We start from the raw sequence: 27507 nt of genomic DNA, 5'->3' as shown, positions 1-27507 counted from the left end.
CTCTCTATCATCTCAGAGGACAAAGGCAACAGATTCATTGGAACACCTGCAGGTTCCCCTCCAAGTCACTCACCATCCTGACATGGAAATTTAATTAAAAGAGCAAAGAACAATACAGCCCAGGAACAGGCCCTTCAGCCATCCAAGCCCACGCTGACACATTATGCCCTTTCATATTAAAACTGTCTTCACTTACAGGATCCGTATCCCTCTATTCCCTTCCTATTCATATACAGTATTCATCCAGATGGTTCTTGAAAGCTGCTATTGTGTCTACTTCCACCACCACCTCTGTTCCAGGCACTCATCTTGTGTGAAAAACGTGCCTTACTAATGTCTTTTAAACAAACCCAGTTTACCAAGCTTTCTTCATAACTAAAATCCCCCATACCAGGAAACATCCTTGTAAACATTTTTCTGTACCCTCTCTAAAGCAGCCTCATCCTTCTGGTAGTGTGGTGACCAGAACTGTATTCCATATTCCAAGTGCGGCCTAACAATAGTTCTATAAAGCTGCAACATAACTTGTCTATACTTATACTCAATGCCTCTTCCAATGAAGGCAAGCAGGCCATAGGCTTTTTTTACCACCTTATCTCCTGCCACTGCCACCTTCAGTATCTGTGTTCCTGCAGTATTACCGCAAACTCCTGAACCTTCAGCCTTAACAACACTGTCAGTGTAAAGGTTCAAAAAGGCACCTCACCACCACTTTAAAATCTAATTCTAGGAAAAAATGCTACTTTTCCCGCATCAATTAGGAATGGACAACAAATGCTGACCAGGCAGTGACACCACATTCTGTGAAAGGTTTTTGCAACATAAGCTTTTTTGTTGTGTATCTTTGACGCACACTGTATTATTGTCGAGTAACTAGACTACGGGTCTAAGAATCTCAAATTCTTGCTACAGTTAGATCGATATTGTTGGGTTTTTTTTTGTCAGAATCACTCCTGCAGTATTTAATCTGATCTGATGTGGAATCTCCTGTTTTTGTTTGATTGACATTTGATTGAATTTGCTTGTCTTCAGGTTATTTTTGGGCAATGAGCCAGAAGGCTAAGCAGTACTCTGAGCGTCTAAACATTCAAATGGAACTTCTGGAAAGTCAGTTCCGAAATCAGATTCGTGAAGGTAACTCATTGCAAATGTTGAACTCTGACAGTTTCAATATTATACTGAGCATGAGGCAGTCTCTGGTATAAATTGCTTTGGAGTATGGATTATTTTCTATCTGCAAACACTGCATCCCTGCATTCCCATCAGACCTACCACCATCCTGGGATTTGAAAGCAAACTATTACCTGAGCATTTGCAATGATGGGATAATTCCCAACCTCCTGGAGGCCTCTCTCATTTCTGTTTCCAGGTTGAAAATGAACAAAGAGGGCACTTGCCAGATACCCACAAGATTGAATTTTCATTACTTTGGGAAGCAGGCTGAGCACTCCTGGGATGAGAGTGAGAGCTGCTGGCTGCAGATGTGGGTTGGGTACAAGTCCTGCAACCCAGCACGGGCACTGAACGGCCACCCAATGGAAAAATAATGATACCCAAACCTTGCCTCCAGCCCTCACCTTTCACATCCACTCCCCACATATCCTCGCACCCTGCCCCATCTCATACATGACCTTCTTTCCACTCCTAGATGTCACCTGATATCCCTTGTGACAACATATGACTCTGTCCGACCACTCTGGCCCTCTGTAGCTCCTGTGCTAACTTCTGCCCCTATGTCCATCACCCTGACTCTTTCTATCTCCATGTCAAATGAGTGCCAACCCATGAACCCCACCCAGTATCCTTTGCCCTGCCCCTCCATGTCAACACACAATTTCGACCGTGGGCAAACCGAACAGCATTGTTGACATAGTGTGTCCATGGCATCCCTATTTAAACAATATCCTTATTGACTAAAAATAACTAGGCATACAACTGTTTGTTTCATGAGAGATTTGTTGAAAGAAGTTGAAAAGTGCTTGACATTTCTGACAGTTCTTTGACAGCTTTGATGGTTCTCTAGTGGCGTTGACAGTTCCAATGGGTTTATGGACCTTTCAGGCATACCACTGCCTGCATTTCAAATCACAAAGGGTACCTGACACCCTTACTCCCAGGATATCTTTGTGCCCTCCCTCTTCTGCACTCACCCTTTCACCCACCAAGAGCACCTACCCTGAGCCACCCCTGAACGTCTGAGGATACCCAAAGTACAAGGGTATCTCACATTTCCAAAGGCTAAGCTGTCTGTCCAAATGGAGTCAGGGATGGGATTCCCAGTTTTTGGTGATTTCCACATCGTATGCTGTAACAGAGAGGATCACCATAGGGGAAGTCTAAGATTTGAGATCTGTTCCTGTTCCTGAATTTCACACTGTTCATACATCTGGAGAAACCCTCTTGGGACGTTCTGAAGTGGAATTAAAGTACTTCAAGAAACATGCAACCCCCATCATCCTGCATTGATACGTAAGAGCAGCCTGCGAGATTATATTTACAGGTATCCCCCACTTTTCAAATGTTCGCTTTACACAATTTCATTTCTATGGAAGACCTACATAAGTACCTGTTTTCGCGAATCCAAAGAGGATTTTCGATATTACAAAAAACAGCAAGACCTTTTCCACATAAATCATGCACGTTCACTTTACGCCATTTTCAGCTGACGAAAGCTTTCCTGGGAACGCTGTACTTTCGGAAAGCGGGGGCCACCTGTATCCAAATGTTCAGTAGCCATTTTGAAATATGTAGGCCAAAGAATGGGACCATTTCTCAGATATTGCTGAGACCACAAAGATGCTGGTTTTCCTGTGGGGTGTGGTGGTGGTGGGGGGGAGCGGGTGAGTGCAGTTTGCAGTGTAATATTAGAAAAAAAAGGTTACCAAGTAATACCACAGTGAGAAGTTTTTGACTTAAAGAGTAATATTAATTGGGGAATTGCAATCGACTTGTAAATGAAGTGATTGATGGGCAAACATTCTGCGCTGACTACACTGAAGTTTACAATGCTGAATCAATTTCATTTTCTTTTACAAGGATTTGTTGAGCTTCAGACTGAGGGATCGGATGTGCATTTAATTGATGATTATGGCAGTATCCCTTTCCTGGATTATAAACATTTTGCTGCCCGAACATTCTTTCCAGAGGTAACCATTATAACTTGATCTTTTTCAATTCGTTGCATCATCATTCAATTTATTTTGCTTTTGAGTCATGCCAGTGTATCTGTGTCTTAAAATCCTGGGTTCACTCTTGTCCTTTTTATAAATTCCCTCACAGGGCAGCGTGGACAATGTGCCCAACTTTGTAAGAGATCCGATTGTCGCTGCACCTCAGGTTTGTTTTTGTGTCAGTGTTTATTGCTTTCTGGAACTTTCTGGTTTGATTTACTGTTGACAATATCTGAACACAACAGAGAGGGGGGAGTAATGGAGATGCTGACTCTCCATACCCCACTGAAGCCAAGGGGCAGTCATTCTTCCTGGTTTAATATTTGTCTATTATGAGAGCCTTATTCATGGCGTTGTGTTGACTATGTTTTCATTCTTCATTGGCTGGGCAAGCATTTATTGCTAGATTCGAATTGTCCCTGTTAGCTGTCTTCTTCAACTGCTTTATAGATTATCTCCCATATTTTCAAAGCTGGGTACATACTATAGAGTTGTACAGTCACACAGCACAGAAACATACTTGTCCATACCAACCTAAATTAATCTAATCCCATTTGCCAGCATTTGGCCCATATCCCTCGAAACCCTTCCTATTCATGTACCCTTCCATTTGCCTTTTAAATGTTGTACTTGTACCCACCTCTTCCACTTCCTCTGGCAGCTCATTCCATACATGCAACACTGTCTGCATGAAAACGTTGCCCCTGAGGTCCCTTTTAAATCTTGTCCCTCTCACCCTAAACCTATGCCCTCTAGTTTCAGACTCCCCTACCTTAGGGAAAAGGCCTTGGCTGTTTACCCTATCCATGCCCCTCATGATTTTATAAACCTCTATAATGTCATCCCTCAGTCCCTGATGCTTCAGGGAAAACAGCCCCAGCCTATTCAGCCTCTCCCTACAGCTCAAACCTTCCAACCCTAGCAACATCCTTGTAACTCTTTTGTTAACCTTTTCAAATTTAACAACATCTTATCTACAGCAGAGACCAGAATTGAATGCAATATTCCAAAAGTGGCCTCATCAAAGTCCTGTACAGCTGCACCATGACCTCCCAACTCCTATACGCAATGCACTGACCAACAAACACAAGGCAAGCACCTTCTTCACCACCCTGTCTGTCTGTGACTCCACTAAACCTGCACTCCAAGGTCTCTCCATTTGGCAACACTCCTAGGACCCTACCATTAAATGTTTAAGTCCAATGCTACCTGTGCTGCTGCACTCCTTGGAGTGTAGAGACAACCACACAGTACTGTTAGGGGGGGATTTCAGGATTTTGATCCAGTGACAGTGAAAGAATAGTGATTTTTAGTTCGAGGCCAGTATGTTTTATGGCTTGGAGGAGAACTTGCATCAGGCAGAGTCCTATATGTCTGGTGTCTTCATCTTTCCAGCTGGTAGATGTCATGGGTTTGAAAAGATACTGTCTAAGGATCCGAAGTCAGTCACTGCATCTTGTCGATAGCACACACTGCTGCCACTGAGTTGAATAGAATATTAGAACCCCTACAGTGCAGAGAAAGGCCACTTGGCCCATCAAATCTGCACCGAGCCTCTGAGGAGTATCCACACCTAACCCCATAATCCTGCACTTCCCACAGCTAATCCACTGTGGGTGGAAACCGGAGCACCCGGAAGAAACCCACGCAGACACAAAGAATGTGCAAACTTTACACAGATATACACCATAGGGTGGCATGAAACCCGAGTCCCTGGCACTGTGAGGTAGCAGTGTTAACCTGGAGTGGATGTTGAAGGTGGTGCATGGGGTGCCATGTAAACAAGCCTTTGATAATGTTAGGCTTCTCAAGTGTTATTGGAGTGGCAGTCCTCGAAGTATATTTGATATATCGTCACGCTGCCAGGTTATCTGACTTCACCTGACAAAGAAGCAGCAATCCAAAAACCTGTGTCAAATAAACCTGTTGGACCATAACCTGTCGTTTGACTTCTGACCTTGTCCACCCCAGTCCAACATCTTCACATCAAGGTTATCTGAACCACGCCGTTAGGAGCTTCTCTGGTGAATGAGCAAGTAATAGCAGGCACGGTCCCTGCACCATCCTCCTCTGAGGATGTGTCTTCCTCCTGGTGCAGTTGCAGTTCCCTCTGCAGTGCAAGAATGTGCAAAGTGCAGCTAACCACTGCCAACCTGGCAGCCTTCCGGGTGCATTGCTATCAGAAACCCCTGCCCCAGATCTGTCCAGCCACCTGAGTCACAATGTCAGCGGCCCAACAGCTTGCTTTGGACAGCCGCGTGAGTTGGAGTTGTTTCTTTCCTTTGTGTCAGTAATACTGTCCCCCTCAGGAGTTGCCAGGCATTTCCCTAGAGGGTAGCCCTTGAATATGTGGAGGTGTAAAGAACTGTGGGAGAACTGTTCGAGAATGAATGCATCATTGCATTTTCCAGAATATCTTGGACAGATGTTAGTGAAAGCATTCCATTGATCATTGACCAGTTGTACATTGATGGAGCAGTGTTCCTTCCAGTTGATGGAGACCTGGGTTTGCCTTGATTGTTACAGATGTACATTCTAGCATGCCCTGTATCTGTGAAAGTCCAGCTAGTGCAGTATATACCAGGTCCCTCTGTCTCAGAGTTTCCTCACTGATAATAAAAACAAATGCAAATTTGGCAAATATGATTTGATCACCTGAGATGTATACTGGTGGGCAGTACATTGTCAAATCCAGCAGATCGCAAGAAGGATCCAAACACAAAAATAAAACCAGGATTCTGATTACCTTTACGCCTGCTGGCAATGTGTATCCATCTTCGAAAATTTGGGAAATCATTTATAAAGTGATGAGTGCACCCTTTGTGAAGAAATCCTGTCAGAGAAAGCATTTATCCTGTTTCAGTCTGAAAACACTCCTCAGTCTTTCTGTCAAGTTCATAGAAATCTCTTAATGGTGGAAGCAGGCCATTCAGCTCATCAAGTCCACACTAACCCTCTGAAGAGCATCCCACCTAGACCTATTCCCCTACTGTTTCCCTCTAACTCTGCATTTCACATGGCTAATCCACCTAGCTTGCACATCCCTGGACACTGTGGGAAATTTAGCATGGCCAATCCCCTAACCTGCATATCATTAGACTGTGAGAGGAAACCAGAGCACCTGGAGGAAACCCACACAGACACAGGCAGAATGTGTAAACTCCACTCAGACAGTCACCTGAGGGTGGAATCCAACCTGGGTCCCTGGTGCTGTGAGACAGTTGTGTTAACCACTGAGCCACCATGCTGCCCCTGCATCATTTCATAGAATCATTAATACTCACTGAGTTCCTGCCTTGTTTGTCCATGGCATGTTTCACACAGTTCAAGAAAGCCATGCATTGCTTGTTAAAACTGACACTGGGACAAATACACAATTAATTACCTATTAGTATGTTCAAATAACAGGTCTGCTGGAGGTTTCCTGTCCACTCCTTGTTAAAGATGGAAATTAGCAATGCCATGTTAGGTTTCCTATACGTCAGCAAAGTTTTATTTTTACAGATTTAATGTCCACCACACTGTTCCATCCACCCTCCTCCCAAATCAAATCCGTGTATTGAAAGCTATTTCTCTGTTAATACTGAATGCACCATCCTAGGATGAATGCACAGTGATTCTGGAGCTCTAAAGAGATTTTTGTATGTCTCCCGTAACTGTTTCATTTGATGCAGGCACCAGCAAAAGACAAATTGGATGATGGATTCAATGCCTTGTACAACTTCCTGAATAATGAACAGTTTTTGGTGACTCTAATACACAATCTTGAGCAGCAAAAAGACTTCTCTATTAAAGACCGGTTAGTTTTAAACTTCATCTCTTTTGGTTGATACAACTGGGCTTTCTGTAGTTCCCCATTGTTTGGTTTGATCCCATCAGATATACTGAAGTTGATAATGCTGTCTTACAGTGAGATTAACTAGAATGGAACTGAGCTTTTTAATATTAGAACAAACGCAGTCAATAATAACTTGCTTTCCATGCATTCAGGCTTTAATATTTATATCAAGCTTTGGAAGGAAAGAGATACCATTTAGTTATTTTCTGTGCAGGTAGATATGGGAATAATGTGTGGATCCTTGGGATTATTGCATATGCTGACTGGAGTACACATGATTACAACCAATGGAATTGATATTGAATGAAATAGAATCAATGATTATCAAAATCTGTGGTCTTTAACTAAATTTGTATTCCACTGAAGAGAGAGGGTCATTGCCAAAGCTTTTCATCACGCTTTCATTAGGAAAAGCTCCAGAGTGCCAAATTTCAAACCATCATGATAATTTCCATGAAAACATATGTTTTGGGTAGAAAAAGGATTAGGCCACAGATCTCCTCAAGCCAGTTCTAGATTGTGGCTGTTTTGTAATTCAGCTCTGTTAACTCACCCACAGGTACATATCCCTTGACAGCAATTGATCCCAGGTCTGAAAACTCCAATTTAGGGGGGGTCGGTTTGAGATTTCCACTCTCCTATGTGTGAAGCAGGACTTCCTGATTTCACTTCAACATGGCCTTCATAGAATAGTGAAGTTGAGTCCACTTCTGGATTTCTCACAGAAGGAACAGCTCTTCTATCAATTCCCAACTGTCTTTTTAAAATCCCAATTAGACCACCCAAAATCTTTGAATCTGTCCTTCTAATGGAGGAGTGGTGTTGCAATAGAACTGTCACTGAACTAGAATCCAGAGGCCCAGGCTAATACTTGAATGAGATGTGTTCAATTTCCACCACAGCAAGTGGTGAAATTTAAATACAGTGAATAAAATCTGAAATTGAAGGTTCATCTCAGTTATAATTGTAATATTCACCAATTGTTGTAAAAACTCATTGCTTCACTGATGCCCTTCAGGGAAGGCAATCTCCTGTTTTTACCTGGTCTGGCCCACATATGATGCTAAATCCATGGATGTGTGGCCCTCTGAAATAGCCTAGCAAGTTACAGTTCAAGGGCATTGTAATGGGCAACGATTACTGGCCTAGTCAGTGATGCCCATATCCCATCAAAGAATTGTTTTAAAGTAATATTTTATGTCCTGGTATCTTGAATCTGCAAGAGTCCATTTGTATGTAGGAGTTCAAGAGAGTAAACATTGAGTTCTGAACTTCTAGCAGTCTTTCTGAAAATACCAACTATCTGTCATTAACAGGTGTAAGTTTGCTTCGTTCCTGACCATTGCGTTTCATAGTAATTTAGTTTATCTGACAAACGTGCTTGATCATCTTCTCAATGATTTGATGGATGAAACAACTGCCCAGCCAAAGCTGCTACTCCGTCGCACAGAGACAGTGGTTGAGAAACTGCTCACTAATTGGATTTCCCTGTGCATGTATGGCTTTTTGAGGGTAAGGACTGTTGTTCACATTATTCTCTGTATTCATGGCGTGCGATCAATGTAATTGTGGCCATGATATCACTTTTTATTGAAGCTCGGCTTGCGTTATCAGCCTGTTACATTTTCTAATTCTGAGACTGTGGAAATTGCTGGAATTAATTGTCCACTAACTGCCCTGAGAAGGTTATGGTAATGATGGTGAGCCACCTTCCTGAGCTTCTGAGTAACAGTTTGATATAATTGGGTGGCATTTTGCAGAGTTAATATGGAGAGGTATTATCACTAGACTATTAATCCAGAAACTCAGCTCACGTTCTGGGGACCTGTGCTCAAATCCTGCCATGGCGGATGGTGGAATATGAATTCAATAATAATCTACTGGAATTAAGAACCTACAAATGATCATGAAACCATTATTGATTGTTTGGAAAAAAAACCATTGACTCTTAGCAAGCCATTCATGTCAAGGGCAACTTAGGGATGGGCAATAAATGCTGTCTAGCCAGCGATGCCCATGTCCCACGAGTGAATAAAGAATGAATAGTGTGGAATTAGAGGCAAGTACAGTCTAGCCTGGGTAAGGACAGCAGATTTCTTTCCCTAAAGGATATTAATGAACCAATTAAACTTTACAGTTTTACTGAGATCAGCTTTTTAAAAATTTACCTTAAAATCTAAGTTCAAATTATGAAACAGCCAATCGTGACATTTTGAACTCCTGTTCCATCGGATTATAAGTTCAGTGACTTAATCACAGCATCATTGCTGAATTTGCTAAAAGCTGTTCCTGTTGTGGGAGAAAATGGTGTCTCCGTGAAGTGTTTGCAGCGCATATTGTCAGATATTTTGCTGAGCCAAGGAAAGATTGAGGGCATTAAATCACAGTGTTCTTTTTGATGAGTAGCTCATGGTGGAGGTCACAGAGAAATGCTATTTTTGGCCTCATGACCCTTTTTTTTTGAGGCACTTTTGTTTTAGCAAAAGTCAGTCTGAGGTTTTGGTCTTGATCATTAAAGTTCCTCTTAACATTACTGGCTTCACAGCAGTCAGAGTATCCATATTTACACTCAGCTCTTATATTTGGAGAGTACTCAGTGGAGAAAGATGCGATTACAAGAAGAGGTGAGTTGCCCTTTAATGTCCCAGAGATGAGTGAGATATTCAACATTCACTCATATATATTAATAAGCTCAGACTTTTAGGGGAAGTCAAAATGGGCAAAACATGCAACAACATTAAGGGTGTAAAATGGCTGAGATGATTTGTAGGGGATATTGGATAGAGGAGAGAAGAGCTCATCCCACCTGCTTTACTCCCCGCATCCCACTGCGGTTCTAAATTCTGCACTATACCTGGATGCTGTGATAATTAAGGTTTTCCATGAAACCCAAGTGTCAATTCCTCAAATTAATCCTAATTAAACCAAAGATATCAGTTGTAGGCCAGTAACTTGTGGGTTCAAACTCCACTCCAAACACTTGGACATATAATCTAGGATGACACTGAGCAAATGCTGCTCTGTCAGTGGTGCCATCTTTCTGGGGAAATATTAGAGACTGTATCTGCCCTTTCACCTGTACTTAGAAGTTTCTTTGACACTATAGACAAAGAAACAGAAGTGTTATCCATGGTGCCCTGACCAATGTTTGTTCCTCAATCAACTTCACAGAAACAATTGACATTTCATTATCAAATTGATGTTTGCGGGAGCATGCTGTTTGTAAATTGACTGTTATATTTCCGACTTCATTAACTTTCAGAAAGCATTTAACTGACTGTAAAGCTCTTTAGGACATCCTGGGGTCATGAAAGATGCTATAAAAGTACAAGCCAGTCTTTCTCTTAGAAGCTAGTTTCATAAAAGGGCTGATATGCAGTTTTCCAGGTCCTGAGAATTACTGTCCTTCTAATTGCAGGAATCTGTTGGAGAGCCATTATTTAAGCTTGTATCTGCAATAAAACAGCGGATTAACCTGGGTCCAGTGGATGCAGTGAGTGGTAAAGCATTGTACACACTAAACGAAGACTGGCTGTTGTGGGAGGTTTCAGACTTTAAAACTCTGGTAAGTGACACCTCAATCATGACAACAGACACAAGGGAATTAACCCCCATTAGTTCCTACAAGATTGTGAGGATTTACCTTCCATGTTTAAGTGTAAAGTGCAAGTTTTAACTTTAAACTAGCATCATAACATAAAATATCTGTCTACATAATTATTTTGCGGAATTCATTGTCAGACCAGAAGTAAAGCAAATTATTCCACCTCAACAATATTATTGACCCCTTCACACTGTGTGTTCATTTCCTGTTGACAAGGTTTTAGTACAACGTAATATTGCAACAAACCAGATGTTCCTGAGCAACTAACGGGGAGTTATAGAAGTTCCCCTTTTTGATCTTGCAAGATTACATGGAAGTTGAACTATTTGTGTTCAAAATACCAAAAAGGTTAAATTATAAAATTCATTTTCAAACCCCAAAGTTTGAAGCATTTTATCTGGTCATAAGTGTAGAGAATGAGTAAACTATTAAACAAGTTCCAATCAAACAAATGTCTCAATAATATATTCAAATCAACCGAGTACTTTCAACTCCTATTAGCTATTTTTGGTAATTTCCTATGTTCACATTTATAATGGAAACTACCTAAGTACACGTGCTCTTCAGCCAGTGTAGTGCCACCACTTGTGAGTGACTGCTATTCAATCCAGTTAATCTAATTTTGATGAGGAGGATTGAGGCAGAGATGTTTGAGAGGACACTGGGAAGAGCTCTGCTGCTGCCATTGCTATTCTTTCATCTACATGTGGTGTAAAATAAATTATCTTTAATAAAGTATATTGTTGAAATAAAAAACAGTATAATCCAGTTCAAGCAAGGAATGCTTTTGGATATCGTCAAACTCCAATGTTTGTTTGAATAAAGTACGTTTTGAATTTTAAAATCTACATTTGATCTAAAACTTGGACAAATGCCGCCAAGGTGCAGTATGGAAAGACCACCATCAGAGTTCTTTCTGCTGAAGTACAATGGGGGTCCATTCAATTATTGGACCTTCCTGGTGCCTTAACTGTATGTAAGTAAAATGTTGCATAAGTAAGAAATACCTTTAGGTTATTGGAACTATTGGGAGAGTCAAATTTCAATATTTGTTCTCAATGTGCAAAGACTGCACAGAACTGGACTATGTATGTAGATAAAGATTTTTTATGAACAAAATATATTTTTGGAATAAAAAATATGAGGTGGCAGGCATGCAGTAAATCGAATGGGGGAGGGTTTGCATAGTGCGTTTTAGCTGCTGGCTGAAGAGACTTCTTGTAAATGCTGGTTTCTGCTGGTACTTTCCTGAATGCTTTAGGTAGGTTACATCACATCTGAGATGTATGAAGGGAAAACTGGGCACAATTTAGCTATAACTGGTGACATGAACAATCATCACAGACACACTGTACACCCTCTGTTCAATTAACGCAGAACTCATAGGATGGACACAAATCTCTCTTTGGCTTCTCCCAGGACCTTTCCATCCTGAAAGATCAGCACCTATCTAGTGAGATGGTGATCCTTCTTAGATGAGTGAGATCCTTCTTAGAGCCCTCGAAGCAACTGCAGAGGTTGGTAGAGACTGTCATATATCTCCTTCTGGAATGTGCCTTTGCAAGGAAAGTCTGGAGAGAGATTCAATGGTTTATGTCAAGGTTCATCCTGAGCAGCTCCGAGCGCTGGACTCTGCTCTATGGTCTGTTCCCCAGGACACACATGGAGACAAACAAGAACTGCGTCTGAAGGACCATCAGTTTGGTGAAAGATGCTCTTTGGTTAGCCTGAAACTTATTGGTCTTCCAGAATAAGGAGTTGACCTTGACTGAGTGTTGCAGATTGGCACATTGCAAGGTCCAGGACTATGTGCTGAGGGATGCTCTAAAGTTTGGGGCAGCCACTGCCAAGGTGCAATGGGGAAAGATCAAGCTGAGGTCTTCCTGCTGTAGGTAAAAAAGGATCCATTCAGTTATTGGACCCTGGTGCCCTAATGTATGCAAATATAGTCCGGTTCAAGTAAGAGATGCCTTTGGTTTGTTTGGATAGAGTCAAGTTTCCTTGACATGCGACTGTATAGAACAGAACTGCTTTTGTAACTATGTGTTTCTTTAAATGAATAAGGTATATTTTTGAAATAAAAAAAAAGACTCAATGGTAGACCAGAGGCATAGGTTCAGGTCTCACTCAGACACATGAGCACATAATCCAGGCTGGCACTCCAGTGAAATATTGAGGTAGTGCTGCTTTCAGATGAGATGTTAAATTGAGGCACTGCCTGCTCTCTCATGCAGACTTTAAAGATCCTATCACATCAGCTGAAGCATAATCATTGGGAATTGCCTGGTCAATCGGATTCTGAAACAAAATTATCTAGTCATTTTTTGTTCATTGTTCTTTATGACAACTAGTTCTGGGAAGACTGACAGCCAGATTTTCTACCCTACAAAAGTAACCACAGTTCAAAAAATATCCTGGTTGCAAAGCATTCTGGGATGCCTTGAGGTAGTGGAAGGGGTTACAATCATGCAAGGGTTTTTTTTCTTTGCAAGAATTCACTTCAGAAGATCAGTAGTTCTGCTTTTTTCAAGGTCTGTTGGTTAATGGTTTAATTTAAAAAGGTCATGTTCATGATAAAATGGTGAAGCTGCCTGCATCTGTTCCTTTATTTTTAACCACTTTGCCTTGGTCTGTGTTACTGTGAGGGTAAAATTGTTCCATTAAGTACTACATTAAATGATCTTTCATTTGACCATGTGTGCAGAGAACCTTCTCCCAGTTTGTGTGAGCCATCGTAGGCGGCACGGTGGCACAGTGGTTAGCACTGCTGCCTCACAGCACCAGAGACCCGGGTTCAATTCCCGACTCAGGTGACTGACTGTGTGGAGTTTGCACATTCTCCCTGTGTCTGCGTGGGTTTCCTCCGGGTGCTCCGGTTTCCTCCCACAGTCCAAAGATGTGCAAGTCAGGTGAATTGGCCATGCTAAATTGCCCATAGTGTTAGGTAAAGGGGTAAATGTAAGGGTATGGGTGGGTTGCGCTTCGGTGGGTCGGTGTGGACTGGTTGGGCCGAAGGGCCTGTTTCCACACTGTAAGTAATCTAATCTTGGTACAGACGAAAGAAGAAATACCTTGCATTTGTATAGTATCTCATCAAAAGCACCAAGAGCATAACACATATTAAACTACCTCAAAGCACAGGGTAGACAATTGTGAAAGCCACTTTCCAGTTAACAGGATCCTGTGCGTCAACAATAAACAGTTCATCTGTTCTTACTTGATGGGGGAATTTGGCCAACAGAATTTTCGGGTACATTCCAAATTATTTTCAAATTGGTGGAGAGCTGCCTTCTTGAACTGTCGCAGCTCATTGGTGATGGGATACTCATGGCATTGCCAGGAATGGAATTTACCAGGATTTTGAGCCCTTGAACAGTGTAAGAATGGTGATATATTTCCAATGGGAAATGGGAACCCAGAGTGCCTGTATATTCCATGAGGTCTGAAAATATCTCATTCTCTCCTACCAGAGAGTCAGAACCTAGCTTTGTGAGGGTTGTAGGATCCCACAATACAAGACACCATGACTACATGAGACACTTTGCCAGCACTGCATGCCATCTCTGAGATCAACTGCACCCAAAAGGATTCCACCCACTCAGTGGAATGCTGATATTAGATATTAGATCATACACAGTGTATAATGCAATTTGATGGCTGATGCCCTGATGCCTTTCTCCTTTAGAAGCTTGGAAAATATGAGGGATGATCTAATTGAAATATATATAAACTTGTGGGGATATGATGGAGTGAAATCTGAGATAGTCCTATGGAGTTTAAAAAGGAGGGACATCCCATTTAAGACAGAGATGAGGAGAATTGATTTCTCAGAGAGTTGATAGTCTATGTAATCCTCTTTCCCAAAGAGCATGGGAGGCTGGGATAAGGAATGTTTGTAAGGCTAAGTTACTGGTAAGGGAGTCAAAGGTAAGGGGTCAAAGGTGAGGAAGAAAGTAGACTTGTCACCACAATCAGATCAGCCAAGAACTTATAGTCCCATTCATTGCAGTCAGACTTAAACAACCTTTTAGTTCTTATTTGACTGGTCAAGTTGAATTAAAGGCAATTCTGATGTGAACAGCAATGCCCTTCAAACTACTTCTAAACGATTTGCATGGCAGCACATGTGAGAATTTATCAGATAGCTTCAGAAAATTCATCTTGGAAAACCTCCAATCTGTTCACAATCTCAAAGATCAAGGTGACATTTCAGACAGATACCAGTTCCATGAGATAGAGATTCATTTTTAAATATATTTTAAAATGAAGGCTCCTGCCATCTGAATTTATTGCTTGTGTTAGTTTCTCAAATTCACTTCTGCCGTCTCCCAGTAACTATATAACGTGTCCTTAATCAACCATTGATACTCTTTCATGAACGGATGTATAATTGGGCAACACTTCCTGAAATTACCCTCTCTGTGTCTGTTTTTTTGCTGCACAGCTTCATTATTCTATTACTGAGGAATGACTCCTTGTTCACAGTTAGTTTCCAGATCAGGAGGTTAATGTTGCATTGGTGCAATTGTGAGAATGGGCGTTAATGTATTGATCTCTCTCCTGGTAGAAACTGGACGTTTCATTCCAATTGAACACTGAGGCGGACGTTGATGGTGATCTGGACAGCCAGCCCACGTTAGAAGTGGATGTTCTGGATTGTGACACAATAGGACAAGCAAAGGAGAAGATTTTTGAGGCTTTCTTTAGCAGATATGGTTACTCACAAAGATTCAAAATGGAAGATATCGACCTGGGTAATTTCCTTCTCAGGTGTTTAGTTCTAACCTCCTTTGCGTGACTGGGGCATCTACATTGTCCGGTCAACTCCGGTGTCCTTTGCTAATATTTTATCAAAACAGCTCCAGCTCACATACTGAAAACTAAAGATACAGTAGGAACAGATACTGAGGTCCACAAGAGCTTCTGTCCACTTAGATCTTGTAGCATGCGGGGACATTTTCAAATTCCACAGATGGACCAAAATTTGGCGCGTTGTAGATATTATAAGGATATTGAATGTGGAACTTCAAGAGGACAGGTTGTTGGAGTGGGCAGGTAGGTGGCAAATGAACTATTATGCAAGAAGTGTGAGCTGATACATTTTGACAAAAAGAACAGGGAGAAATGTTGTGACATAAAGGGTAACTGTGAAGTGTGCGCAGCAGCAGGGAGACCTGGATGTGCATGTGCAAAGCAACAGTTTGCATCTGTTGAGTTATGTCACTCATTCACTGAATAATTAAGTGTTTTTTTGTTGTTCTAGAATATGCTAAGAATGGATCAAACCAAATACTCCAGGATATCGACCAATCATCACAAGTTCTTGAAAATGGGATAAAGAAATTAAATACAGTTAGACACTATCAGGTATGAGGTCGATCCTGGTCATATCTGCACCAATCATTTTCAATTGTCAGTAAAGGGGCTGACAATTTCCCTTTGTCAATATGAGCACAGGGAAGAGAGAACAGGGAAGGGAAGGTAGGTGAGGAGAGAGGAGGGTATCAGGAAAGATAGAGCAGGGCATTGGCAGCCAGAAAGTAGGTTATCAGGAGGAAAGGGTGTGGGTAAGGGAATAGGTGGAAAAGCATATAAAGGAGGAGAGAATGGGTTTTAGGGATCAAGATCCCATTTCATTGGTTTAGGGGAGAGTGGATTTTTGGGTACAGTGAAAATGAAAGAGAAAGAGAGAGAGTGGTGTGTGTGTGTGTGTGTGTGTGTGTGTGTGTGTGTGTGTGTGTGTGTGTACCTACGTGAGTGGCTGTGAGACTGTTCATGTGTGTCTTTTGTGAGATTCGGGGAAAGAGACTGTTCATGTGTGTCTTTTGTGAGATTCGGGGAAATCTCACAATTCGGGATTTTGTGAAATTTCTGAACAGGGTAGACCCGCCTCCTTTCCTTACATTCATTCCAGGGAAAGGGGGACAGGATGGATACAGGCCCGTCACCTGCACTGGCCATTTGGAAGGGGTCATGGGGCAGGTGGGTACCAAGAAGGCTGGTTGGAAGGTCCACCTCAGTTCGCAGAGACTTTGGCCTGGTTGTACGAAGGTCACTTGTCCTTTATGTTATGTCCTCCCCATATATCTCCTCATGCCCTCTCAAAACCCTGTATCATCTTTATCACTTCCATAGTCACTCTACCAGTATCCTTTATGGGAAAACCAACCATAAGAAGATGGTACAACCTGATAACGTTCTTGCTACATACTCGATACTGCAAAATAAAAGCTCCCATTCAACACAGTAAATCTCCTCCAACGAAACAAAAACACGTCTCCACTCATCACCTCACAGACAGCCAAATCATTAAACACATCTTAATATTCTCAATCTATCAATCAACATGTGAACCCATCCCCTTATAAAGTGATTTTGAAACTCAGCTGTAATAACAACCTCTTGTAAAATGTCAACACTGAAGTTTATTGAAACTGCAGAAGTAAACAGCTAATAACTTTTTCTAAGCGATTGACCAGACTATCAGTACCCTCTAGCATTAGGAGTCTGCTTTATTTTAAGCATAACCTGACTTAATTCACTTTTTTAAAGAGGTGGGGATTTAGATTAGATTACTTACAGTGTGGAAACAGGCCCTTCAGCCCAACAAGTCCACACCGACCCGCCGAAGCGCAACCCACCCAGACCCATTCCCCTACATTTACCCCTTCACCTAACACTACGGGAAATTTAGCATGGCCAATTCACCTCACCTGCCCATTTTTTGGACTGTGGGAGGAAACCGGAGCACCCGGAGGAAACCCACGCAGACACAGGGAGAATGTGCAAACTCCACACAGTCAGTCACCTGAGGCGGGAATTGAACCCGGGTCTCTGACCCTCCGACACTGTGCCCACAATCACCTCAGAGCATAGCACTTAAACAGAACTAATTCACCTGAATTGAGTGTTTACGCCTACTGCAGAAAGTTGTGATTCAGACCCCTTGGAATTACAAAATTGTAGTCTTTATGCAGTCAGTCCCAATTCCAAATGGATCTGCTATGGTTGGAATTGCTGCCTGGGTGATTTAATATTTGGCAGGACTGCTGGCAGTGCAGGTACCTGTCAGGGTCAGGGCCATCTGCTCCCAAGGTGCCAATTTTTTAAAAGGCCGCTGTAGTCAGACTGTCTTTACAAAAAAATCCTGAGTGTTAAGTGTGTGTTTGCGAGGGGGTATGAGGGTTAGAGCTGAAAATGTGTTGCTGGAAAAGCGCAGCAGGTCAGGCAGCATCCAAGGAACAGGAGAATCGACGTTTCGGGCATAAGCCCTTCTTCAGGTATGAGGGTTAGTCTGGGTTTATGTGCAAAGAATGAGAGTGACAGAGTGCACATGTGCGTGATCATGTGTTTGTGATTGTGTATTTTTGACAATGTCTGTTAACTTGTTAATTCTTCGCATCCCTATTCAGATTCCAGCTACAGCATCCGTGGTTGCAGTTAGAAGAGTCGACCATCCAAAAAGAGGTAACCTTTAAAAGAATTGAAGCTGTCTTCAATCAATGTTTGATTTTTTGATCAGTTTATGTAGCTGTAAAGTGCCTAAGGATGTTTTGTTACATTAGTGATATATAAAGATATGAAACAGTGGAGTGTGTGTACAGGCAGAAGGCTCTTTTTTTCCTGTTTTCGATCTCTATGACCCCTGGGATGTCACTCTCGCTGATTATTTTGAAACTGAGATGTGCCTGAGTGAAAATTCTTTCATCATGAGCTGGAATTTTGCAAATATTTCTGATATATATCTAAAAATCATTTGTATATTCCCACAGTGCAAAACCAGATTGAGTGTTGTTTAATCGCCAGAAGTATGCAGTTCATTTCTCAGCCACATGCCTTTAGTGCAATATTCAAAATTTTAAGCTCTGTACTAATATATGAGTGACCTCCTTCAAAAATCACCTTCTCTCATTTGCTCTAGATAATAGATCTGCAGAGAAACTTTGTCACCTGGTATGTATTTCACTCTGGTTCAGTTTATAACCGACATTTCTAGTTATGCGTTTTATTTGTGACAATATTTTGCCTTCTTTAGATTTCACCAAGTTCAGAAATTGCAGAAACTAATGCGCCAGATCGAGGAAAACAAAATTTCAAGGTTAAGGAGATGTATCTAACAAAGCTGCTATCTTCTAAGGTACTGTTACGCTTGTGGAACTGTGAGTGTTCTTTTACCATTTTGCTCCATAGTCTGGGGGTAAAATCAGCCATGGTATTTCCAAATGGTCTGAAATCTCACGGTTAATCTGTTGACTGCATCTTCCCCTTGACAAGCTGCCACTGAGGAAAAGGCCTCAATTTGCATTGTGTCTTTCATGGCTTCACAGTGTTCCAAAGTACTTTATAGCCAACATGCACTCTGGAAGTGGAGACACTATTGTTGTATAGGAAGTACATACTGATCATTTCTGCAGAACACGGATCCATCTACTGTGATGTGGTGATGTACATGTCACCATTTTGGTAATGTTGACCAAGTGATATATATTGACCAGGACTAGACTTCAGATAGTGTCATGAGGCGTTACTCATTCCTGTAGTGATAATGTAATATAATGGTAATATCACTGAACTGGTAATCTAAAGATCCAGGCTAATGATCTGGGATCTGGGTTCAGTTCACACATGGCTTGGTGAAATTGGAATTGAATTAATAAACCTCCATTTAAAAGCTGGTCTAATGGTGACCATGAAACGGTTGTTGATTTTGAAAGTCTGTCATGAAAATCCATCTGTCTCACTAATGTCCTTGAGAGAAGAAAAATCTGCCATCCTTACCTGGTCTGGCCTACATGTGACTCCAGACCCTCAACAATGTGGTTTACTCTTAACAGTCCTCTGAAATGGCTAGGAAAACTACTCAGTTGTATAAAGCTAAATAAAAGAAATGAAACTGGACAGACTATCTGACATTGACTTAGACACTGGGAATGACAACGGTAAACGCAGCCCTGTCATACTCACAGAATCATACCTTACAGACAATGCCCCACCAGTCTATTTTCAATCATTAGGGTGTCAATAATAGTGCTATCTAGCAGCACTTACTCAGCAATAGCCTGCTCACTGACCCTTAATTGTTCTACCAAAACCAGACAGATCCTGACTTCTTTACAGCCTTAGTCCAAATACAAACAAAAGAGTTGCACTCAAGAGGTGAGATGAGAGTGCCTGCCCTTGACATCAAGGCCCCCCCTGAAATCAAGGAGCCCAGGCAAAATTGGAGTCAATGGGATTCAGGGGGAATACTCTCTGCTGGTTGGAGTCATACCTGACACATAGGAACATGATCATGGTTGTTGGATGTCAGTCATCTCAGCTTCAGGACATCTCTGCAGGCGTTCCTCAGGGTAGTGTCCTCGGCCCAACCATCTTCAGCTGTTTCATCAATGACCTTCCCTCCATCATAAAGTCAGAAGTGGGGATGTTCACTGATGTCCAACACCATTTGAGACTCCTCAGATACTGAAGCCATCAATTTCCAAATGCAACAAGATCAGGACAATATCCAGGCTTTGACTGACAAATCTGAAAATGTGTTTCTGGAAAAGCGCAGCAGGTCAGGCAGCATCCAGGGAACAGGAGAATCGACGTTTCGGGCATAAGCGGGCTGACCTGCTGCGCTTTTCCAGCAACACATTTTCAGCTCTGATCTCCAGCATCTGCAGACCTCACTTTCTCCTCAAAGATTTGACTGACAAATAACAAGTAACTTCTGCACCGAGTATATGGCCGATAATAATCATCTACAAGAAGAGAGAATATCCCTTGACATTCAGTATGTGTTACCACAACTGAATCCCCCACAATCAACATGCTGAGGTTTATAATTGACTAGAAACTGAACTGGACCCGCTGCATAAATACATAGCTACAAGAACAGGTCAGAGCCAGGGAAATTATACAGTGAATAACTCATCTCCTGGCTCACCAGATATGTCCACCATCTACAAGGTGCAAGTCAGGAATATGATGAAATATTCTCCACTTGCCTGGATGAGTCCGGATTCAACAACATTCAAGAAACCTGACACCATCCAGGACAAAGCAGACCTCACTTGATTTGCAGCCCATTCCACCACCTTGATCACCACCCTCCAGCACTGTCTTTCAGTAGCAGCAATGTGTACCATCTACAAGATGCACTGCAGTTATATACCAAGGCTCCTCCACGTCCACCACCTGGATGGATAAGGGTAGCAGACATACGTGAACACCATCACCTGCATGTTCCCCTCCAAGCCATTTGTCCTTCCTTAGAAATATATTGTCATTCCTTCACTGTCACTGGGGTAAAAATGTTGGCTTTCCTTTTCTCACAGCGCTTTGGGCTTACTGAGATCACATGGAGTTGAGAAGTGTGGTGCTGGAAAAACACAGCAGGCCAGGCAGCACTTCTCAACTCTGGTCTCCAGCATCTGCAGTCCTCACTTTCTCCTGAGATCACATGGATGCAGAGGTTCAAGAAGGTGTCTCACCCACCACCTTCTCAAGGTCAATTCAGACTGGCCAACAAATGCTGGCTTAGCCAGTGACATCCACATCCCGGGAAAGAATTAAATGAACATGGAGCTTTGCTTCATGTTTTGAACTAACAGATGGCATTTGACAATGCAACATTGTGTTGAGTGTGTAGCCATATTCTGGATGTGATTTGAACCTATTACACATATTCAAGTATGCTAACACTGATACAAAGCTGTTAATCTGATATCTTATTGGTAACAATTCAACCCTACGATAGTACTTAGTGTTAGTTTAGTGCTTGTAATCTATAAGCAAGTCTTCAATTAAGTCTTAGCTTAGTCTCCATGCTTTGTAGCAACAATACTTCTTTGATTTATTAAGTCACAATGAAATGAATTAGATATTCAATTAAAGAAAGACAGGCATTTCTTATAGCACCCTTCAGAACTTTGGGAGTTAAAGAATGTATATACTATTGCATTAAGGAATCACATTACAGAACAAGCTCTCACAAACCTTAATGTGATAAGCATTGGACTTTGCCTTAGTAATGTTATGGACCAGACAAACCCCACTTCAAACATATCAAGAAGACAGACTAAATTCTAACTTTTATCTTGTATAAAGACAAGTATGAGGTGCAGTGTTCCAGGTGTAATTCAATTGGTTATACAGCTTTAAGCAAAGCACACTTTATTTGTACCCTACTGTTAAAATACAAATAGAGGAAAGAAGAATTGGTTTAACTTCAATTCTATTGGAAAACTTAACAGAATAATAAATCATTTAACTGCTAAACAGCAACTGTTCCAATATATTAACATCCAATACACACACCCTTGGCAAAGGCAAATTCAGTAAAGTAGATTGTCTCACATGCAATGTTTCTTCAGTCCAAGAGAAAATAATTTAAAGAGAAAATTCTGGCAGACAGAGAGAGAACTCTAGCATTTTTTTGCTGAGAAGGGAGGGATGTATGGCAGCTTCCAAACCCCAACAACTATTGAAAGCCAAACTAAAACCCTGACTCTGTGGGAACCTAACTCCACCCATTCCTGCTGCTTCTATTGTTCCAACATTTAAAAAACCTCAAGCTCTCACAAGCTCTCACTTTATTGGCTTGGAACAGACTGCTCCACACACCTTTGTCACAACCTCTCTTCCTTAAAAAAAACAAGACAAATTACACCTCTTTAAGCCGTACTATTGTTACAGTAATGAAAGCAAAACCATCAACACTCACCATTGTATTCCTCTGAAACTGAGAGCAGTTTCAGGAGCATGTGCACACACACCTAAGACTGAAAATCCCGAGGTTTTGTCAGTGATTCTCTAAAGGAATGTTTTCGTTGAAGTTCCTGCAGATTGCAATCAATCAGAAATCACTGAACTGACTAGAATCTATCCTTTGATGCTGTTGACAGAGCATGAATCTTGCTGTAAAACTGCTTGAATCAAGGTATACCTCATTAATGAGGTGGAACTGAGATTTGGATAGTGTACTAAGCCTTTAATTACTTCCAGGAAACATTTCTGAACTTGAAAAACTAACATTTTATTTGTGAATTATCAAAGTCCTCCATTATGATAAAATATAGCTTTGAAGTTTGTTCAATCCCTAAGTCAATCCCATTCATGTGTCCCTGTTAGATCGTTTGCTCTCTGTACTCAATGAATTTTACTTTCTAGGTTGCTGTCTGTGAGAATATTTCAATTTGATTGATTTCCTTACCCTGACTGATGCCATCACTGTCCTGTTGACTTGATCCCATACACGAACGAATATCATGAAAGGGGAAATCCACCCTGCTTAAGGAGTTGGGTCTTTCTGTGCAATATTCTTCATGAAGGGTAGCAAACACTCCATCACTAACTGTGCTTAGGTGATGTTGTTTGAGAGATAAATATTGGCAGGACACTAGGGGAGAACTCTTCCATTCTACTATAGAATTAAGCATGGGATCCTTTATATCTGAGAAGGATATGGAGCCTTAATTTAACACCTCATTTGGAAGGGTAAATCTCTGATAGTACAACACACCCTCAAGTCCGGCAATGATATGTCAGCATCACGTATAGACTGATGTTTCTGAGTTGTTCCTGCCTGTCGAAGTGAGCATGCCTCTGTCCTCATGGTATTTGAATTCTCACTGTCCAGGTGAAAAGTATATCACAGGGCCATCCATTTCAGTTTTGTTTCTTTACAATCCAGACTAAGTTGTCCAGTTATTCCTCTTTGGAAATATTTTACAGGAGCTCAAGTTGCTTTGGCCAGAATCCTTTTGGTTCTGTCTGGAGATGTATTTTCTCTTTACAGCTTCTGAGGTGTTTTTTTTAGAAATGTGTAAAGGAAAATAAGGAGCAATTGTAAAGAAAAATAAATTTGAAAAAGAGCATTTCACTTCTAGACTTCTTGTCGGGTATACCTAGGTAGCAACTTCAATCTGACTCTATAGCTTTTTTTGACAGCACATTTTCAACCACACCGTTTGAATGTTTCCATTTATCTGGGCAAAGGTGGGTATTGCAGATGCTGGAAAAGCACAGCAGGTCAGGCAGCATCCAAGGAGCAGGAAAATCGATAATTTGGGCAAAAGCCCTTCATCAGGAATGAGGCTGGGAGCCTCAGGGGTGGAGAGATAAAAAAAACTAAATTTTTTAGAGAGATAAAACTTTTGTCTGAAACATCGATTTTCCTGCTCCTCAGATGCTGCTGACCTGCTGTGCTTTTCCAGCATCACTCTAATCTTGTTTCCATTTATCCCTCTGTCTCTGTCTCTGGATCAATTATATTGCAATTTGTTGGAAGTGCTTTACAGATCAACTCCTCAAGCCACTGGCCTCTCTCTGTTTCAGGTTGCACTTCACCCTTTTGTCGAAAGCCTTTTCAGAAACATCTGGAACATTCCAAATGGCAAGCCACCAATAGCTATTCGGCACATCTTTGACATTTTACATGCTCAGGCTGTCAGTAAGAAGATAACTGATCCTGATGTCTTACACATATGGAAGACTAACAGGTACTGAGCATTACATTATTAGTGATGCTTTTGCTTAACTTTGAGTCTTCTTACCATTTAGAAAATAACACAGTTCGGAGATGTATTTTTGCCATCTTGAGGTGAGGGTATGAGGGATATAATGCACTCTGGGCTTGAGGATCTTGAACTGCCACCCTGTTCTGAAGGAAAGAGTTCAACATATGTTCAGCAGACTGGACAGTGTGTGTTGTCTCACTTGATTCAGAGTTCAATATGGATTCAACCAGCATGAAGATACCCTGCCAAGTCCAGTGTCCTTTCCAAAACATTGACATTGCTCTATTATGTGCGCACAACTGATCACAGTGGCAGAAGCCATGAGTTTCTAATGATGAATGATAACTCAGCAAAGTGAACTGGGTAAAGATCCTGTTATTCAGGAAATCCAACTCCAAGCACATCCTTATTCAATAATTGCAGCTTTCATTCCATCTCTTCAGCTGTAGAATTCCAATTTCTTCAAAGGGTTTTAGAACATGGAAAGAACTCCCTTGGAAGTGGTGTATGTGGACACAATTATACTGTTTAAAAGATGTTTGGGTAGGAAAGGTTTGGATATATATGGACCAGGAGCAGGCAGGTGGGACTAGATTAGTTTGGGATTATGTTTGGCATGGACTGGTTGGACCAAAGGCTCTGTTTTTGTGCTGTGTGACCCTATTACATGGGGATTAACCTTAGCCTCATTTTTCCGTGAATATTGCTGACTCACTGGCTGTTTCCAGAATTTTGTTTCTGGCTTGTGTATTGAGGGTGCAAGTTGTTCTATCCAATCATCAACATGTTGTTCCTCATTCTCTGAATGCACTCCAGTCTCGTGGTCCTTCCTGTGGCCTGCTGACACATGAAGCTTTCTGATCAGATTGTGAGCTTGCTTACATTGTTCCTTCCCTGTCTCATCACTATCTGCCCCAGTCTAAAAACTAACCCGAGAATTGTCAAAAACAAGTAAGCAAATGGAACAGAAGAACCACATTCCTTACGTTACAACAGTGATTCCTTCACTGATCCTTTTTTGAGTGCGGAGCATTTTGAGATGTCTAGAGGTCCTATCCATTAGAGTTTAGAAGAACGAGAGGTGATCTTATTGAAATATGTAGAATTCTGAGGAGATTTGACAGGGTAGATGTGGAAAGATTGTTTCTCCTTGTGAAAGAGTCTCGAATCAAAGAGCATAATCTCAGAATAAGGGGTTGCCTATTTCTGATAGAGATAAGGAAGAACACTCTTTCAGAGTGTGGTGAATTTGTGAACTTCTTTACTATAGAAGCTGAGTTATTAAGTATATTAAAAGCTGAGATAAACAGATTTGAAATCAGTAAGGCAGTCAAGGTTTATGAGAACAAAGCAGGAATTTGGAGTTAAGGATTATCAAATCAGCCATGATCTCAATGAACGGCAGAGCAGATCTAATGGGCTGAATGGCCTACCTCTGCTTCTACCGCTTATGGTATTAAAGGTGATAAATTCAAGTTTTTCTTTCCTTCACCACCTCAGGACTGACTCACAGTGAATTACAGCCAATGAAATGCTTTTGTGCTATAAGCACTGTAGTAATGTAAAAAAGGTGGCTCAGCAAACTCCCACTGTCAGCAATGGGATGTGATGTGATTTGGTTGAGGGATCAATGTTGGTAAGAACATTGGAGAGAACTGCATTGTGTTTTGTTAAAATGTACCATGGTCCCTTGAGAGGATAGACAAGCCTTCAATTAGTTTCTCATCCAGGTCAGCAAGCTTTTCTCTTCACCCAGTGGTGGGTAACTTTGACAGATCATGTCTCCTTCCTGTTGTAAACCCCTTCTTCCTGCCCCATGGATCGTGTCTCCTTCCTGTTGTAAACCCCTTCTTCCTGCCCCACAGATACTCCCATAGAACTGTTACAATGCAAGAGTCTATTCAACCCATCATATCTGAACTGCCTTCTCCCAATAACTGTGCACATTGATCCTTTTGAAATAACAGTCCAATTCACTTTTGCATAGAAACACACTCTCTCAGGCAGTGCATTCTGGATCTTAGCCTTTCACTGAGTGAAGGATTTTTTTTCTCATGTTGCTTTTGCTTCTTTTGCTAATTGATATAAATCTTAATTTTTTTTCACAAATGGGAACATTTTCTCCCTATCTATTCTGTCCACACTTTTCATGATTTTGAATCCTTCCATCAGATCTCCTGTCAACTTTCTCTTTTCCAAGGAGAACAATCCCAGCTTCTCCAATCTCTCTTCACAATCTTCATTTCAGGAACCGTCCTTGTGAATCTTGTCTTCAACCCTTCAGTCTTCATGTCCTTCCTAAAGTGTAGTGCCCAGGATTGGAAACAGTACTGCATCTATCAGATTACCATGTTGTGGAAGTGCTGGCGTTGGACTGGGGTGGACACAACACCAGGTTATAGTTCAACAGGTTCATGTGAAATCACAAGCTTTTGGAGTGCTGCTCTTTTATTCGGTCAGGTCAGATTACCAGGTAGTGAATGGGACAAACTTCTCCAATATCAGCCCATCCCCTCAGTTGTGGAGCGTCTTGGTAACGAATTAAGTAATGTTGAGCTGCTGTGTGTGGCAGAGAGTGTTAGGAACAGTCAGTAATAACATCACTACAGTGAAACAGGATACAACAGGACTCCAAACTGGAACTGGAACCAATCAGCTTGATTGCGTTGCTCATAAATTCACAGAACCATCAGGGAAATGAAACAAGCGAGGCAGCTCATTGATGTTACGGTTTTGAAATTGACAGGGTCAGGTTTTAACATGTCTGTTCTTTCTTCATCAGCCTTCCCCTTCGCTTTTGGATAAACATCATTAAAAATCCTCAGTTTGTGTTTGACATGGAGAAAACCCCGCACTTGGATAGCTGTCTCTCCGTCATTGCACAGGCCTTCATGGATTCCTTCTCCTTAGTTTCTCATAAGCTCGGGAAGGTAACTATCTTTAGGGTTGATTTTAACCATTGGGAGAGATCGGGAATTAGTGATTGGCTGACCTGGTACACACTATTCCTTAACTGCCGGCTTGTTATACCCCCACCTTGCTTATTCCACCTTCTGTACATGGTGTGTCTTTCAGCCAATCACATCCCACCCATTACAACCCTGCCCCTCAACCCCTGGCCCATTATCCATTCCACCCATTATACTCTCTACCTGTTATTCACCTCACTCATTGCAGTTTAGTGCAGATACCCTTACAGGTAAAAACAATGACTGCAGATGCTGGAAACCAGATTCTGGATTAGTGGTGCTGGAAGAGCACAGCAGTTCAGGCAGCATCCGAGGAGCAGTAAAATCGACGTTTTGTGCAAAAGCCCTTCATCAGGAATAAAGGCAGAGAGCCTGAAGGGTGGAGAGATAAGCTAGAGGAGGGTGGGGGTGGGGAGAAAGT

The 27507-nt window shown here is 41.6% G+C and overlaps 1 protein-coding gene across 1 annotated transcript in view; it reads left to right on the top strand.

Annotated features, from left to right (window-relative positions):
* plxnc1 (plexin C1) overlaps nucleotides 1–27507 on the top strand; it is a 125811-nt gene that overhangs the window by 86868 nt on the left and 11436 nt on the right. The window contains exons 19-31 of the mRNA XM_043713333.1: nucleotides 1033–1134; nucleotides 3037–3146; nucleotides 3280–3336; nucleotides 6845–6969; nucleotides 8325–8520; nucleotides 10427–10573; nucleotides 15180–15366; nucleotides 15876–15979; nucleotides 18025–18079; nucleotides 18534–18565; nucleotides 18648–18749; nucleotides 23936–24099; nucleotides 26900–27047. Coding sequence (XP_043569268.1) covers nucleotides 1033–1134; nucleotides 3037–3146; nucleotides 3280–3336; nucleotides 6845–6969; nucleotides 8325–8520; nucleotides 10427–10573; nucleotides 15180–15366; nucleotides 15876–15979; nucleotides 18025–18079; nucleotides 18534–18565; nucleotides 18648–18749; nucleotides 23936–24099; nucleotides 26900–27047 — 1529 coding nt within the window. The remainder of the gene's footprint in view (nucleotides 1–1032; nucleotides 1135–3036; nucleotides 3147–3279; nucleotides 3337–6844; nucleotides 6970–8324; nucleotides 8521–10426; nucleotides 10574–15179; nucleotides 15367–15875; nucleotides 15980–18024; nucleotides 18080–18533; nucleotides 18566–18647; nucleotides 18750–23935; nucleotides 24100–26899; nucleotides 27048–27507) is intronic.

Source organism: Chiloscyllium plagiosum, chromosome 23 (assembly GCF_004010195.1).
Source record: "Chiloscyllium plagiosum isolate BGI_BamShark_2017 chromosome 23, ASM401019v2, whole genome shotgun sequence".
NCBI classification, from domain to species: Eukaryota; Metazoa; Chordata; class Chondrichthyes; order Orectolobiformes; family Hemiscylliidae; genus Chiloscyllium; species Chiloscyllium plagiosum.
This window is presented reverse-complemented; position numbering and strand designations above follow the sequence as displayed.